The sequence below is a fragment of the Podarcis muralis genome, chromosome 16 (assembly GCF_964188315.1).
Source record: "Podarcis muralis chromosome 16, rPodMur119.hap1.1, whole genome shotgun sequence".
NCBI classification, from domain to species: domain Eukaryota; kingdom Metazoa; phylum Chordata; class Lepidosauria; order Squamata; family Lacertidae; genus Podarcis; species Podarcis muralis.
In genome coordinates, this window is record NC_135670.1 from 18,708,787 (window position 1) to 18,725,988 (window position 17,202).

Genomic DNA, 17,202 nt, shown 5'->3' on the forward strand with positions numbered 1-17,202 from the left:
ACTTCTTCTAATAAATGAGGGGTGCTGGAGCTTAGTGGTGGTGCAGTGGTCAGAGACCAGGGCTCAAGTCATGACACTCACTGGATGACCTTGGGCCAGTCATAGGCTCTCAACCTAACGTATCTCACAGGGTTGCTGCAAGGAAGAACTATGCACATTCCTTTAAGCTCCCTGGATAAAAAAAGTGGGATATAAAAGCACTCAATAAATACACTTTCAACCCACACCTACAGGTCTAGAAAATCTGCCCTCAAGCCCCACAGCTTTGAATGTGGCAAGAAAGGCACTCTGCACATGCCCAGCAGCACACTGTCTCCAATAGCATACACCTCAACTATCCTGGGAAAACCGGGACATCCTGTTTTCTCACGTGAGAGCACGGTGGCAATGTTGAATGCAGCAATTTCACCCCCCAAAACCCCTGTTTTTGTGGCTGAAATCCCATGTGGGTCATGTGACTCGCCCAGGAGCACGTCCTGGTTTTGGGCCTGGACATGTTGGAGGGTATATGCAACACAAAGCACATCCCATGAAACCCCTCATCTGCCCGTCTCATAGGCTCCTATAACCAGGGTTCTAGTTGCCCACGGTCCCTGGGAGAAAAAGGTGACTGAATAGCCTCTGAGCAATATCAGAGGCAGAGAGAAAACAAGGGGTTGAGCCCAGGAGAACGAGGCCCCAGCCAACGGCGATGGTGAAATGACAAAGCTTTATGGTGTGGAGGCAGCTGCAGAACGGAAGTGGGAAACTGGGAGGAACCAGTCCTCCAAGAGGCTGACCCGGCCACGGATGCAAAGTGCCCTTAGCTTGCCCCTGCCCACGCTCTGGGAATGTGCCAAGGGTATGGCAGGTTATGATCGGGGAGAAGGAAAAGGGGAGAGCAGTCAGGGGAGGGAGCTGGCTATAGAACAGCAACAAAGAGACGAGAGGGAGAAAGTGAGACACAGACACAGAGACAGAGGAGGAAGCTGCCTTTTACTGAGCCAGGAGAGCAAAAATGGCACAAGCCTGTTTTTGGGAAGGGCTGAAGCTCAGCAGGACAGCACCCGCCTTGCAAGGGGAGGGAGGGACTCCCCTAGGTGGAAAGACACACTTCTTAACCTCGGCCTTTGGCACCTGAGATGTGTGTTTTCAGAACCCAATCTATTCCAATGATTGGGATCTATATCAACTGTTAATGGTTTTAAGTTTCCTGCTCTGGAACCTGCTGGTGAAGGGCAGGTAAATAATAATAATAATAATAATAATAATAATAATAATAATAATACAGTGGTATCTCTGGTTATGAACTTAATTCGTTCTGGAGGTCTGTTCTTAACCTGAAACTGTTCTGAGTCTGAGGTACCACTTTAGCTAATGGGGCCTCCTGCTGCTGCTGCGCCACTGGCGCACGATTTCTGTTCTCATCCTGAGGTAAAATTCTTAACTCAAGGTATTACTTCCGGGTTAGCGGAGTCTGTAACCTGAAGTGTTTGTAACTCGAGGTACCACTGTAATACTAATAGCTATTCCAAATCCAGGACACACACCCCACCCAATGAAGAGACACCACATTTCCCAGTTTCAGCTTAGACACAATATTTCTCCCTGGAATTGGTTAACACATTTAGCTGTGAGCTTCTGAGTTCTGCAAATGCGGGACTCAGTTCTGGAAAACGTGGGTCGACTGAATGCTCTCAAAACTACCTACTGAGGTCTGAGTCCATGGCTTATATTAGCCACCTTGGAAGTTGCCATATGCAGAGTCAGACCATCAGCCCATCTGGTTCAGTCTTGTCCACTCTGACTGGCAGCATCTCTCTAGAGTTTTGGACAGGAAGCCTTCTCCCAGCCCTACCCAGTGATGCCAAGACCAAATACTGCACCTTCTGCACACAGAGCAGGTGCCCTAACATTGGCCTACAGTCCTTCCCCTTGAAGATAACCAAATTTGAAAGGGTCAGGAAAAGCTCTGAAATACTTATCTAGCCTTTTTAAGAATGTGCGGTCCTAGCTAAGGCAATGCCTTCTGGGGAATTGGCTGTCCCAAAAGTTTGGGTATCCCAGACTGGAGAGGTTATAGGGAGGGACCCCTCTGCAGAGAGTAATCAACCAAGCCAGGAAGGCTCCTTCCCACGCTGGCCGGCCTCCTTCCCAAGCTGCAGAAAGTCAACAAACACCGCAGTTTTTGGCTCATATTGGGTATCTTGAGCCTTTGTGCGAAGAAAAACAAAACATGGGGGTGGTGGGAAGGCGATCTAGGAAGGAAACAGGACTCCAAATCCAAAATGCTCAGGATGGAGGGAAGGAGGGAAGGTTCGGAATGTAGAAGGGGGAAGAGGGGGTGCCGCTTCTGGGCTAGACCAGACCAGAACTTGGACTGATTTGGAGCCCTCGCTCTCTGCATACTCCCAGAGGCTCCACCTCTCCAGCTCTTGGCTAGCGAGATGGGCTCACAGGCCAAAGTTTCCACCTCTGGATTCCATTAGCTGAAGGACGTTCCCTTCCACCGCTCCCCTCTTCCACTCCTGAACAAAGATTACGCTTGCCAAGGAGAGTCCTCTCCAAGAGACCCTGATTTTCGCCCTAGGCGATTTAAAAGGGGGAGAGATTTTTGGCAGTCAGATACCAGTCCAGCTGGTAAAGAAATCTTTGCAGCAAAGGAGAAGGCTGCTGTCAGCAAAGCCTGCCTGCCTAGGAATGGCAGTGCCCATCAACTTTGGGAAGGGGGTGGGGCGGCCCCCAAATATTTTAGGGGGGGGCAAAGAGACCTCAGTCCCTAGGAGTTGACTCCTATGGTTTGCATAAAGAGAAGTTCAGGGACTCATGGTGGATTGAAACCACACATGCCAACTTGAATGCCAGGGCTAGAAACAGATCCTGGTGCTTAAACCCTCAGACTGAAAATGCCTAGGAAGCCAGTATTGTCTGCTCTGACTAGCAGCAGCTCTCCAGGTTCTTGGGCAGAGAAGGGTCTTCCCCAACGCTTCCTACATGACCCTTTGCAAGAGATCGAACCTTCTGCATGCAAAGCAGGTGCTCTGTCACTGAACTGCACTCCATTCACCTGGGCGCCAATTCCCCTGCCTTATGGTTTCCCCTTCTTTGCCCAAGTGCCACCAGTTTATCCACTTCAAAATAGGGCTAGACAAATTATGAGGCTAGTGGTGGTGTTCTGGTGTTATCGGCTTGCCAATTTCAAGATGTCTGTGTCATCAAAAACTACCATTAAGTATGTAAGTTTGCAAAAGGACGAAAAGGAAAAATCATAGTGGTCGTGGAATGATGGACAGTTTTGAGGAGGGGGCGTGAAGGAAACAGAAAACCAGGAAAGCGGGCAGATGAAACGGAATATTCTAGAAGAGGAAGCACGGTGGGAACCCTGGAAAGGAGCATGCTGCAACACTTTGCTGCAGGCCTCACTTGTCATTGTTGTTTAAAATTCTTATCACATCATGCCTGACAGCCATTTACAGACCCCCCCCTCTCTCTCATATATATATACTGTAATACTAGAACTCAGGAGCCATCTGAGGAAGGTGAATGTTGGAAGATTAAGGACAGACAAAAGGAAAGTATATCGTCACACAGCACAAAGTTAAATCTATGGTATCCACTCCAACAAGAGGTAGTTAGGGTCACCAACTTGGAGGGCTTTAGAAGAGAATTAGACAAATTCATGGAGGATCAGTCTATTGGTGGCTACAATGGCCACAATGGCTATGTTCCACCTCCACCGCTTGAGGCATAGGCCTCTCCTCTGAACACCAGTTCTGGGAACTGCAAATGGGGAGAGTGTTGCTGTTGCACCCATGTCCTGCTTGCGGACTCACCTTGGAGCATCTTGGTTGGCCACCGTGAATAAATGGGACTTAGCCCTGACCATTTACAACCTGGTCCTTGTACTTAAAAAAAGCCTGTATATCAATTGTTTTATGTTGTGCCTTAATTGTGGTTCCTTTCTCCTCCTGCTCCTCATGGGCCACCCACGAGTTTGAGTTATGGAGCAGCTATATAACTTGTAGTATGAAGTAGGACTCTTCCTAGGTTGCAGCAAGTCCCACTGCCCCAAATCTTGGCCTGAAAGCGGCAGAGTTTTGTGTAGCTCAGTTGCTGACTTGTCCTGCCATCTCCGCAGTCAGCTTAATTTCTAAAGAGCGGTTGTTGTGGCCCACCGTTTTAAAGCAGCCCTGTGTGCCACCTCTGACTGGCACACAGAAAACAAATTCTGGGCAATAGCCATTAGAGATCTTGGGCCAAAAACTAAATCCTATCTAGGCCATTTGGGCTCCTGTTTATCCCTACCTAGCAAGTGTTTTCATGGCCTCTTCACGCACGTTTGTCTTGGCGAGGCAGCCTCTGGATCTGCCTGTGTATTTGCTTGGCTAACGGTTCTGATCTGCTGCTGCAACTCGGAGGCAGCCAGGGCCCCAGAGATGGGCTGGGACATGAGGTAAGGTTTTCCACCAGCCAAAAGCAGTTGAGGAAAGAATGGGGTGGCGGGGGAGAGAGAGAAATAGAGAGAGAGAACAGAGGGAGGGAGGGGCAACGGCAGTGGTGTGTGTATGTGTGTTGCTAGATGCTCTCTGGAAAAGTGCGTAAAAGTTAAGTGTCCTCAAGTGGGCAAGGCCTTTTGGCCTCGATGTTGAAAAACAAACCGTAGGAAGTGCATCTCTTCTTGGGAAAAGCATCCAACTTGCCTGATTATGCCACCAACCCGCCTTCCCGGGTTAACTTGGGCTTGGATCCTGACACTAGGGGTGAGTTGCCTCCTGCACTGGGATTGACCAGAGAGCATCAGAGCCCCGTGACCACCTCCAAGAACGCACTTCTGCAAAGGAGGGGATGTCTCCTTCGCCTGAGCAACATCTGGGGCAAATGAAGGGCTTCGGCGGAGGGAGCGTTAGCCCTTCATTTGCAAGTGGGTGACTTACTCCGGAACAGCAACTCCCCAAGGGCCCCCTCCCCAGCCTTTCCCTGGCCCCTCTCCCGCCCTCCTTGGAGTGGGGGGGAGAAGAGTTGGCCCATCTCACCCACGCGGAAGCCGGAGCCCGTGAGGGTGTCCATGGAGTGCCCGTTCTCTCCGATGAGGGTCATGTTGCTGCCCGGCTTGCAGCTGTCGCGGCACTGGCCCTTCAGGCACGTCCGCTTGCAGATGAGCGGGGCGAAGACCACCTTGAAGCGCTCCCGCGCCAGCGCCGTCCGCTCCGAGGGGCCCGCCGACGACGAGGAGGCGCCGGCGGCGGCAGAAGCGGAGTCGGCGGCGCCCGGGCAGCCCAGCGCCAGCACCCACAGCACGGCGAGCCCCCGCCAGGGCATCTTGGCATCCCGCGGCCCGCAGGCCAAGCCCGGCGCGGAGGAGCGCGGCGCGCCTCTCGCCTGGCCCCTACGGGGCGCCCCGCGGAAAGCTGCGCGCGAGGCGGCCGAGGGAGCCGCTGGAGCGGAGGGGAGGCGAGCCCCGGAGGAGCAGAAGCAGGAGGAGGAGGAGAGGAGGGGCGAAGCGGAGCGGAGGCGGCTCGCCTTCCCGGCCGCCGCTGCCAAGGCTGGAGAGCAACGCGCGCCCCGACGGGCCCGCTCCGCTCGCCTCGCAGCCAATCTCCGGCCGGGGGCAGGAATCTGGGAGCGCCGCCAAGAGACGCGGAGCCGGCGGCAGGAGAAGAGAGGAGAGGCGGGTCCCGGCCGGAGAAGGGAACCGCGACGGGACGGGCCGACAGGGGGCGCGGGAAAGAGAGGGAAGGAAGGAAGGAAGAAAGGAACATCAGAGGAGGAGAAGGAGGAGGGCAGGTTGACGAAGGAGCCAGGCAGCGGCGCCAGCAGTAGGACTTCTATAGAATCGTAGGATCCATGAACCCGTAGAGTCGTGGAGTTGGAAGGGACTCCGAGAGTCATCTAGTCCAACCCCTTGCAGGAATATGCAGGTGGCCCGTATTGGGGATCGAACCCGCGACTGTGGCAGAAGTCCAGAGCCCTGTTCCAGGAGGGTCTACGCAGGAGGGTCCCCAGACGCAGCAGGGTGGGCTGACTTCATCTGGAAGTGAAGGCAGTCATCCGGCACCGTCTTTCATTTTATCCGTTTGTTTGAGAGTCGCCTTTCGCAGGTCGATTTTTCTCAAGCTGATTTGCAAACATATCGTAAAAGGCAACTAAAATGTCGTAAAACGGTTAAGGCATTCTACCAGCGTGGTTTAGTGGTGAGAGCAGCATTCTCCAACTTGGTGCCCTCTGGGTGTTTTGGACCACAGCTCCCATCAGCCCCAGCCAGCTGACCTTGGGCCAGCCACCATCTCTCAGCCTGACCTACCTCACAGGGTTCCTGTGGGGATTAAATGAGGGAGGGAGAGAACCATCTCACCACCTTGAGTTCCTTGGAGAAAAGGTGCAATGTAAATGAAAACAAACAAGCAAACAATGAATAAATAATATTTAAAACAATACTTTTAACTGCTGTATAGAGGCTTTTAGAAACAAGAGAAAACGAACACCTAAGAATGAGACCTTATCCACCTGGAAAAGTTTTCTGGAAACAAAAATGCCTTCCGTTGTTTCCAGAAAGTTTTTACAGCAAATATTGTGGAAGAAGCTTCACAGAATGTCTTCTTCCTCAAGGCTCATTCAGTTTAGGAATGTTTTTTGGAGGGGTTGATTTAATTTTTCTTGACTCTTGGATAGAATGAGTCTTTTCTCTCTCTCTTTTGTATTTGGGCAGGTGTCCTGGAAACAGCCAGCACATAGATGAAATACAGAACTTCCTGCCACAAGAAGTTGTGATGGCCACCATCTTGGACGGCTTTCGAAAGGGATTGGACAAAATCATGGAAGAGAGAAGGTTAACAATGGGAACAGAAGCAACCTGCCTCTGAATACCATAGGCTAGGGAACATGAGAACACCATGGCGCTCCCGTGCTGCTTGTTGGCTTCCCATATTTGGTTAGCCACTGTGAGAACATCATGTTGGCCTAGATAGGTCTATGGCCTGACTGAAGTCTTAGGCCCAGTCACAAAAAAGGGGTTGATAACTTGGGGAAAGCGACCATTGCTGTTCCCTGCATGCCACCATTTTGGGCAGCATGGTTAGGGAACCACGCTTAAGTACAGTGGTACCTCGGGTTACATACGCTTCAGGTTACATACACTTCAGGTTACAGACTCTGCTAACCCATAAATAGTACCTCGGGTTAATAACTTTGCTTCAGGATGAGAACATAAATCGCTTGGCGGTGGCACGACAGCAGTGGAAGGCGGTGGCACGACAGCAGTGGGAGGCCCCATTAGCTAAAGTGGGTACCTCAGGTTAAGAACAGTTTCAGGTTAAGAACGGACCTCCGGAATGAATTAAGTACATAACCAGAGGTACCACTGTATATTAAAGTATGTGTGTAGGTTCCTTTCAATGTCCTCGTTGTTCCAGTTTAAATAGGGCCAACCAAGGCTGGAGAGTCAAGTGGTGAAGGTGACTCACAAGTAAGCCCATCACTCAGCGCCTCCATGGGCTTCTGTCTCCACTCTGATACTCTAATGCATCTCTGGCTGTGAATGCCATTTATTCAGCTCTACCACCTGCTACCCTCCAAAGGTCTCCTGCTTCTTCAAGAACAACAACAAAAATCTTCCAGCATCTTGAAAGACTAAGTCATTTAATTGTTAAGCGTTTGTTGACCAACATCAGGTGCATCCCTCAAGACTCTTGGCTCTTTTGGGCTGCTTCCTAGTAACATGACCAAAGGCCCATCCAAACTTGCCCACAAAATCCACACTTTGCATAATCTCAGTTTGTCCACTGGCAGCCCATCCCTGAGCAGTTTATATTTGGATGAGATTTTAACCGAAGTTTCCATGTCCATTCTCCCTTTTCCACTGTTTGCTGTTTCAAGCAACTCTGCATAATCTGCTCCACCTCAAAAACACCCACTTTAAAAAAAAGGGGGGGGACAAAGGCACCCATGGAAAACTAGTAGGAGCACTTTTAAAGTGGAGCAGATTTCATTTTTGGATTTTCCAAGGATGGGGAAACTCCGGATTTAGCAGGAGAAAGTTGGGGACAGCAGCTGTCTCCAGTGCCAGTTATATGGACAATTGGGAATTAAAAAAGGACAGAGGGGTCCACATTAAGCTGGGGTGTGGATGGGCCCTGAGTTCCTCTGCAAAATGACTCAGAAATAGCTGGAAGCTGAACATGATTAGGGAGGACCGGTTGGTACAAGGGATAGAGGTCAGAGTGAAACAATATAAATTGAAAGCCTTTGCAGATGACTTAGTTTTAACATTACAGGAGCCAGAACCCAGTACAAAAAGAGTTCTAGAACTTATAGCAGAGTTTGGTCGGGTGGCGGGATTTAAGTTGAACAAACAAAAGACTAAGGTTCTGACCAAGAATTTGACATCTACAGAAACAGAGGGGTTCCAGAGAGAAACAGAATTAAATGTGGTTAAAAAAGTGAAATACCTAGGGATTTATTTGTCTTCCAAAAACTTGAATTTATTTAGAGATAACTATGAAAAATGTTGGCTGGAAATCAAAAAGGATTTAGAAATTTGGTCAAGACTGAAACTTTCCTTGTTAGGTAGAATTGCAGCTATAAAGATGAATGTATTGCCGAAAATGTTATTTCTGTTCCAAACCCTACAGATCGTGGACAGAGTGGAATGTTTCGGAAAATGGCAGAAGGAAATATCTAAGTTTGTCTGGCAGGGCAAAAAGCCTCGAATAAAGTTTAAAATACTAACTGACTCGAAAGAAAGAGGAGGGTTTGCCCTGCCGGACTTGAGGTTATATTATGAAGCTGCAGCCTTCTGCTGGCTGAAGGATTGGTTCTTGCTAGAAAACACTGATGTCCTAGATCTGGAAGGTTTTGATAATGCTTTTGGTTGGCATGCATATTTATGGTATGACAAGGTTAAAGTTCACAAATTGTTCAAAAACCATATTGTCAGAAAAGCAATTTTTGCAGTCTGGATGAAATATAAAGACTTGTTAGAGAGCAAAACCCCGAGGTGGATATCACCGATGGAGGCCAAGGCTCGAAAAAGGCCCAATATGGAGGCCTACTGGCCGAAATATTGGGAAATAATTGAAAAAATTGGAGACAATTGGAAGCTGCAGAGCCAGGACAAACTAAAAAATAAGGTGCGAGACTGGTTACATTATGCTCAAATTCAAAAGGTTTTTAAAATGGATAAAAAAGTTGGCTTCCAAGTGGAAAAATCGAATTTGGAGACAGAACTACTAGAACCAAAGACTAAGATATTATCGAGAATGTATAACTTGCTGCTTAAATGGAATACACAGGATGAGACAGTTAAATCTGCCATGATAAAATGGGCACAGGATGTTGGACATAACATTATGTTTGAAGACTGGGAAAGGTTATGGAACACCGGAATAAAATTCACGGCATGTAGTGCCTTGAAAGAAAATATTATGAAAATGATATACCGGTGGTACATGACCCCAGTCAAGCTAGCTAAGATATATCACCTGTCTGATGATAAATGTTGGAAATGTAAGGAGGCAGAAGGGACATTCTTTCATCTCTGGTGGACCTGCCCAAAAGTGAAGGCTTTCTGGGAAATGATTTATAATGAATTGAAAAAGGTATTTAGGTATACCTTCCCTAAGAAACCAGAGGCCTTCCTGCTGGGCATGGTGGACCAGAAAGTGTCAAAGAAAGACAGAACGTTGTTTATGTATGCTAGCACAGCAGCAAGAATACTCATCGCAAAGAACTGGAAGACACAAGATTTACCCACGTTGGAGGAATGGCAGACGCAGTTGATGGACTACATGGAGTTAGCTGAAATGACCGGCAGAATCCGAGATTTGGATGAGGAATCGGTTGAGGTGGACTGGAAAAAATTTAAAGACTACTTGCAAAAATATTATAAGTTGTATGAACCCTAAGATAGTGCATGTTATTGGAAATGTTATGCTTTAGCAAATATGATTAAGCAAATGGCAAAATAAGTGATAAAAGAGAAAAGAGGACAAAATGAACCAAACATATTATGTTTATTTTAAAGGTATCAAATCTGAGATACAATATATTGAATACGGATACATAATAATTGAAAGTTGTAACAAGGTTTGAAATAAGGTAACAAATTGCTGACATTGATATTACAAATAATGCAGATTTGGAAGGTGTGGGGAAGTACAATGGTTTTTTTTTTCTTTTTCTTTTGTTAAAAAAATTCAAAAATTGTTTCTTGTATTTGATTTATTCTGTATTGTTTGGAATGTACAAAATTATGAAAAGAAACGTAATAAAAAATATTAAAAAAAAAAAAGAAAGAAATAGCTGGAAGCTCCCCTAAGAGGCGAGAGATGTTTTGGGAAAGGAGCAAACTTTCCTCTCCAGACTGCAGCTTGAGTGAGACTACTACAGGATAGACAGGGAGAGAGGTTTAAAGCTGTTTGCGCTCCATAAACTAAGTTACATCTTAGTAGTTGGGGGGAGGGGCTAGTTTCCTCTCCCTAGAGCAGCCTCCCCCAACCTGGGAAGACTACAACTCCCATCAACCCTAGCTAGTACTGTGTAGACAAAGGTCAGGGATATTAGAAGCCATTGTGAGAAAGAGGTGTATGTTCAAAACATCTGGAGGGTGCCAGGTTGGGGCCATCTGCCCTAGAGAGCAGGTGACTTTGTAACACCATGTACCTTAAGGTAAGCACAATATTTTCTGCATATTTGTAGATACATCCAAATATTACGAAACACCAATAAGCCCAGTGGTATCTGGTGCCCCCTGGAATTGGTAGGGCTTACTAAGAAGTCATGGCGGGGGTGGCCAAATCCTGGTTCTCTCTTTGTGAAGAAACAGTGGACACTTAAACACTGCAGTTTTATTCATTTATTTTAGAAAAACACAATCCATTAAAACAACAACAGACCACTAAACAACAGTTCATAAGGGCAGCAATCATTACAGTTCAATTAATACTTAGCACCAAAGAGCCTTACTTTGTTTCAGAAGGGGGTCTCGGCTATCGCCATTTCTAATGTGGGTTCATGCCAAAGAAGCTGTACATTATTCAGAAGTAAGCCCCACTGAACTCCATGGGGATTTATTCCCTGCTAGGTATTTACATAGTTAAAGCCATGGTTTTCCTAGTAGTGATGTATGGAAGTGAGAGCTGGACCATAAAGAAGGCTGATCGCAGAAGAATTGATGCTTTTGAGTTATGGTGCTGGAGGATACTCTTGAGAGTCTCATGGACTGCAAGAAGATAAACCTATCCATTCTGAAGGAAATCAGCCCTGAGTGCTCACTGGAAGGACAGATTGTGAAGCTGAGGCTCCAATACTTTGGCCACTTCATGAGAAGAGAAGACTCCCTGGAAAAGACCCTGATGTTGGGAAAGATGGAGGGCACAAGGAGAAGGGGACGACAGAGGACGAGATGGTTGAACAGTGTTCTCGAAGCAACAAACATGAGTTTGACCAAACTGCGGGAGGCAGTGGAAGACAGAAGTGCCTGGCGTGCTCTGGTCCACGGGGTCACGAAGAGTCGGACACCACTAAATGACTAAACAGCAACAACAACAAGTATTTACAGAATTGCAGTCTAAATTAGTCTTGAAAGGTGCCACACAAGATGGCTAAGAGGGCATAGCCAGGACCCATGATGAGTTGAGCCAAATGCAAAAGTGTCCTGGCCTGACTAATCTGAAATAAAGACTGCCATGTTTAAATTTTCATCATAGCTATCTCCAATTCCCTTGTCCTATGCAGCCCTACTCAGAAGGAAGACACCAGTGGATGTGATGGGATTCCCCTTAAATAAGTATGCAGAGAGGTATGGTTTGTTTGTTTTTAAGTACTGTACAATAGAACAATAGAACTACTGTTCCAGAAAGCAAGTGAAAGCACTTACTTTCTGACATTAGTGTGCTACACACAAACACAGAGCAGAAGGCACTCCCCCCCCCCAGCTTCTTATCCTCAAGCCACATAACCAGGAGAAGAGTTTTCTTTAAAAATAATGATGATGATGATTATCCAATAAACTACTTCCCCTTCCAGTTGTTCAGAAACTACACAAAAAGGGGGGGGGGAGGCATGTTCAAAAGCCAGGAAAATGAGGAGGCAAAAAGGAAGGAAGGAAGGAAGGAAGGAAGGAAGGAAGGAAGGAAGGAAGGAAGGAAGGAAGGAAGGAAGGAAGGAAGGAGGAAGGCAGGCAGGTAGGCAGGAAGGCAGGAAGGCAGGCTGATGGGGTGGAAGAAAAGGGCAGCTTCAAGAGGCCTGGGGAGGCTGCATAACCTGGAAGAGGGGCTGTGCTGCTCACCTGTATTGGGTATACCCCAATCAGAAAACTGGGGTTCAATGTGAGAAGGAAACCTCAAAGGGCATTTTTTGCAGAGGGGCAAGCTGCTCACAGAAGCTGCCGCAACTCGTCCCAAGAAGAGAGCTGGGTTGACTCGCCTTTTAACTTTAGGCTTCCTATAATCCAGGCACCTCTCACACCTCAGCCTTCTTTATCCACTTCTCTAGCAGTATCTTCCTTCCCCTTCCTCCCGGATCCGGACCCTAACGGGTTAACCACAGACAGCTCCTCGGTGGTGGTGGTGCTGCGCTGGGGAGGGGGGCCCATTGTCTGGCATCTGCAAGGGGGCCTTGCAGCTTTATGGAGATGGGGGTTAGGGAGGTCAAGGCAGGCGCGTGTCTGTGCTTTTCAGACACACTCCCTTGTGTTCCTGGGGGGCGGGGGGGGGGAAGGGATGCTGCAAATCTCAATGTGCCAGGAGGCCTGGCCTGGCCTGCCCCCACCCCTAGGGAGCAGGGGGCAAGGTTGCAGAAAGGAGGGGGGGCGGACGGGTTGTCCCCGCAGTGTGTGCAAAGATCCAAGACCAACTGCGCTTCCTGCATACAATGAGCAAAGGCACAGCTGAAAAACTCGGAAGGACAATTGAAGCCTTACCCCCCCACCCCCCCTCCCCACGGCTGCCTGCCTGCCTGTGTGTGTGTGCGTGTGCGCACGAGCACATGGGCACATGTGTTTAGGTGGTGGTTTCTTTCCTCCTTGCCCAATGAATACCTGGGGGTAGCCAAGGGAAGCTTATTTTTAAAAGAAGTGCACACAAAAAACACCCCCCGCAACTGCTTTGAAAATAATCCCGGAGACGTTTCATACAGAGAAACTGTGGAAGAGCACATTTGAAGCACATTTCCAACCCCCCAAGAATCCTGGGAACTGCCAGGAATGGTAGGTCTGTGATGGGTGAACAACAGTTACCAGGATTCTCGAGACGGTGGCTTGGCTTTGCTTGCTTTAAATGTAGGGCGTGCAGACAGTGTGCACCACACCGCTATTGTGACTGCATCTATTACAAAGAAAATCAACAAGAACAGCCGACCTGGTATTACCTTTGAGACCTCAAAGCACCACGGAATCTGTGTGCAAGGGCATAGCTTAAGCCCTCGGAGCATTTCAAATAAAGGGTGTGTGTGCAAAGAGGGCTCCTCCGCACACGCGGGCAACACTCCTTAGACAGTACTGTGACAGATACCCAGTATTGGACTGGAAGGACTGCTGCTTATTCCAAACCAGAGGAGAGGGCAGGATTCTCGGACCACTGTCGAATTCTATGGGCCTCCTAGATTGAGCCTCCTAGACAGAGACATCTAGGAGGCGCCTGAGCACGGTGAGATATGGGGCTACCAAGAAATACTTTAGTTCTCTGTCTGAAGGGCTGGCACTGCCAGAAGATAGCTTCCAGATAAAATCCTGCCTGGTCCAAACCTATATACATATACATGTACATATACATATACACGTGTGTGTGTGTGTGTGTGTGTGTGCGCGCGCGCGTGTGTGTGTTAGATATTTATCTATACCCCACATTTTTTTCCTGACGGGGACTCCAAGTGGTTTACAGATAAAGATAAGAACCGGTTTTTAAAGAAATCAAAGATAAAGGGTAGCCAGAGTAGCGGGGAATGACTCTTAAGTTGCCCATCCACAGTTAGCAACACTGGACAGCAGACGAGGCAGGCACCACACAGCTTACCTGGTCACAGTCTTCCCCACTATGGCGAGATGCATTTCTGTTTAAATTACAGAAATTGTTTCTAAATGTGCATCGATGCATGTAAATTAGCATTTGCAAAGGGGATGCAATCCTCACCCTCTTTTATCCTCCCCCCCCCCCCAGTGATGCAGTGACTGGCTATCCTAATAGAGGAATCCCTTTGGTGTTCAGGAGGAACAGGGGCAACTTTACATTCTATAAATAACCCCCTTACCCAGAACCTGGGGCTAGATTTCCACTTCCCTTATCCACTGATTAATTTCTACACTTAGAAACCTGGGATCTCCTTGCCCCATGTATATGTGGACACCCAGTGCTGAAGAAAAGACGCTTTGCACATGCTTAGAAGCACTCTCACCACGATCATAACTTGCTAGAGTTGAGAGTGCACATGAAAGGAGGAGTTCCAGCAAGGGCAGGGCACTTTATCCCTTCTGTAAACGTTGTTGCACACTGCCAATATGGTATGAGGGATGGTCTAAAAATAATGAAAAGTAGTAGTCCTGGCTCAAAGCAGGTTGGGTTTAGAACAGGGATCAGTTGGGGTTTGCAATTCCTTCCTTATGCGGTTCAGAGCCGAACATAGGAAGCTGCCAAATACTGATTCGTACCACCGGCACACCTAAACAAATACTGTATTGCCTATACAAAAGGTAGCCAATATGGTGCCCTCAAAATGTTGCTAGCCTACAAGTCCCATCAGGCCCAGCAAGCTGAGCCAGTGGCTAGGGGTGCTGGGACTTGGAGTCCAACGGCATCTAGAGCGGAGCTTTCCAAACTTTTCATGTTGGTGACACACTTTTTGGACATGCATTATTTCGCGACACAGTAATTCAGTTTTACTAGCCAACGAGGTTAAACTAACCTCTTTCCAGCCCTGGGACGAGTGTGGGAAGCGTCTGCACAACACAGCTACACACTGCAGCCGACATACTAATGTATTACGACACACAGTTTGGAAAGCTGTGATCTAGAGGGCACCTTATTGGCTTCGCCCATCATGCTTCTCCATCCTGGTACCCTCCAGGTGGACTGGAACTCCCACTGGAAATTTGCAGATTGGGGAAGACCATCAAGTGCACAACATATTTGGAGCCTCAGCTAGAGATGCAAAGGATTGAAGTGGGATCTTAGGCGTGCAGGGGCGGGGCAAGGGGGGCGGGGGGAGCGGGCCGCTCCCGGCTCCATCTTTTGGGGGGCAGCGCGCTGCCATCACGCCGCCAAAACTGCGAACGGCAAACCGCCCGCCGGCGCATTTCCTCTCGGGAATCGGACCCGTCCGCCACCGCTCCCCCTTAGCTTTCCTTGCTTTTCAAGCATTTAATTCTCAAGCCTCTTATCTTAAACGCCTCTTTCCTGCTACTTTTATTCTGCTACGTCCGTGCATCTTTCTGCGAGTGTAGCTACTGTTACTTTTAATTGGTAATTTATTATTTGTTCCCCAGCCACTCTGGGCTGCTTCCATAGAAACCAAAAATACAGTAAAATATCACAGATTAAAAACTTCCCTGAACAGGGCTGAACAGGGTTACGTTCCTGTGCCGTTCTTTCAGCGAGTCTACTGCTGCTACCATTGTGTTGTTACATTCGCGTGCCTTTCCTGGAGTGAGGCTACAGTTGCTATTGTTTTTGTTACGGTCGTGTATGCTGTGGTCAGCCCGTTGTATTTTGTGAGTGGGTCTGTTAAGTTTTCTGGGTTCTCTCCGTCCTGCGCCCACGCGCCCTTGGCCAGGGTCATTGCTTCGGAGTTATCTATTTGCCACTACCGCGCAAGCCCCTGACTGGGCAAGACCGCTCTGACTCCCCTCTCCCCCCCTTTGCAATCTTTGTATAATTGGCAAGCAGTTTAGCTTTAAACTTTTGGAGGGGAGCTAGTTCAAAGTTGGGGGGAAAGAGTTTTAAGAGCTTATGCTCACAATGTAAATAAACCAGAAAATAACACTGTTAACTGCAAGTATCTTATTTTTCATTCTTTTAATAATTTCGGGGGGGGGCGGGGTGACAACAAAAAAATTCGCATCCGGGTACCAATTTACCTTGCTCCGCCTCTGTATGCATGCAGAGCTGGGCTGTACCACTGAGCTGGGCTCTACCACTGGAAAACTGCACTTTTTGCAGGGAGAAGACAGCCTCCAGCTCTATAGTGGTGCAAGTGTTCAGTGTCCCCGTTCTCCATCCCCATGGATTTTCATGCTCAGCTGCATACATGCAATGCTCAGAGGCTCCAGGTCAGCACCTCCCTGCCCGCCCCATGCTTACAACCACCTTCATTTATTTAGCAGGCAGTGCGTGAAAATATTGGAATGACTACACACAGAACATGCTGCCCCTCCTGAGGCCTCTAGAAGGCCAGACCTGGCCCCACCAACAGATGACAGTGGCCGATGGTAGGCTGCCCTAGATGGTGTATCTGGTCTGGGCTGGGGCGAGGGCAGGGGAGTTGGAGGGCTCTGAAAGGCTGGCATGTGCTTCTTCCCACCCAAGATGGCAAGGGAAGGGAACTGACAGAGGTGTCGTGCCCCTCCCAGGAGGACCACAAACAAACCTTCAGCGGCCACTTACAAGTTCCCTCCAGGAAGCGAGGTCACTCATTTACAGTCATAGACTGGGACACGGCCGCCACTGCTATCCACAGACAAATATTGCTGCGTTTATTAATATCTCCTCGGGAGTTCAGTGGCAAAGCACCTGCTTTGCATTCAGAAGCTCCCAGGTTCAATCCCTTGATGGTGATGGTGGGATCGATGTCCTTCTGGAGAGTTCCTGCTCTCTGTCAGAGCAGGTATGTATAAAGCAGCTTCCACTCCAAGCAGCTGAGTTGGGCCCAAGGACTTGCTTTCAGCAGCACATTTCAACCTGCAAAACATGTCCTGCAATAAAACATATTTATTAAAATGTTTTTGATCACATGCAGAGTGCCCTTTCCTCTGTAAGCAATAAATGCTGGAGCAGAGGGTGCTTCTCACATTGGGGAAACTTTCAGTCATGCTAACTCATGTATTTTTGATATATGCATGTGTGTCTGACTGTGCATATGTGTGATGTGATATATATATATATATATGGGAAAGAGAGGTCTGGGGGCAGGGGTGCCAACTTTAATAAAATATTGGAGGGGGCAGGTAAGCCCCACCCCGCATAACTGATCACATGACACGGCACACACTTGCGCGCACACACTACGTATTTGAATGGC

General features: G+C 48.3%; 1 protein-coding gene across 1 annotated transcript in view; it reads right to left on the reverse strand.

The window, feature by feature from the left end:
• LTBP3 (latent transforming growth factor beta binding protein 3) overlaps nucleotides 1–5,636 on the reverse strand; it is a 47,010-nt gene extending 41,374 nt beyond the window's left edge. Inside the window, exon 1 of the mRNA XM_077919974.1 lies at nucleotides 5,013–5,636. Coding sequence (XP_077776100.1) covers nucleotides 5,013–5,298 — 286 coding nt within the window. The 5' untranslated portion in view covers nucleotides 5,299–5,636. The remainder of the gene's footprint in view (nucleotides 1–5,012) is intronic.
• Nucleotides 5,637–17,202: the final 11,566 nt, after the last annotated feature.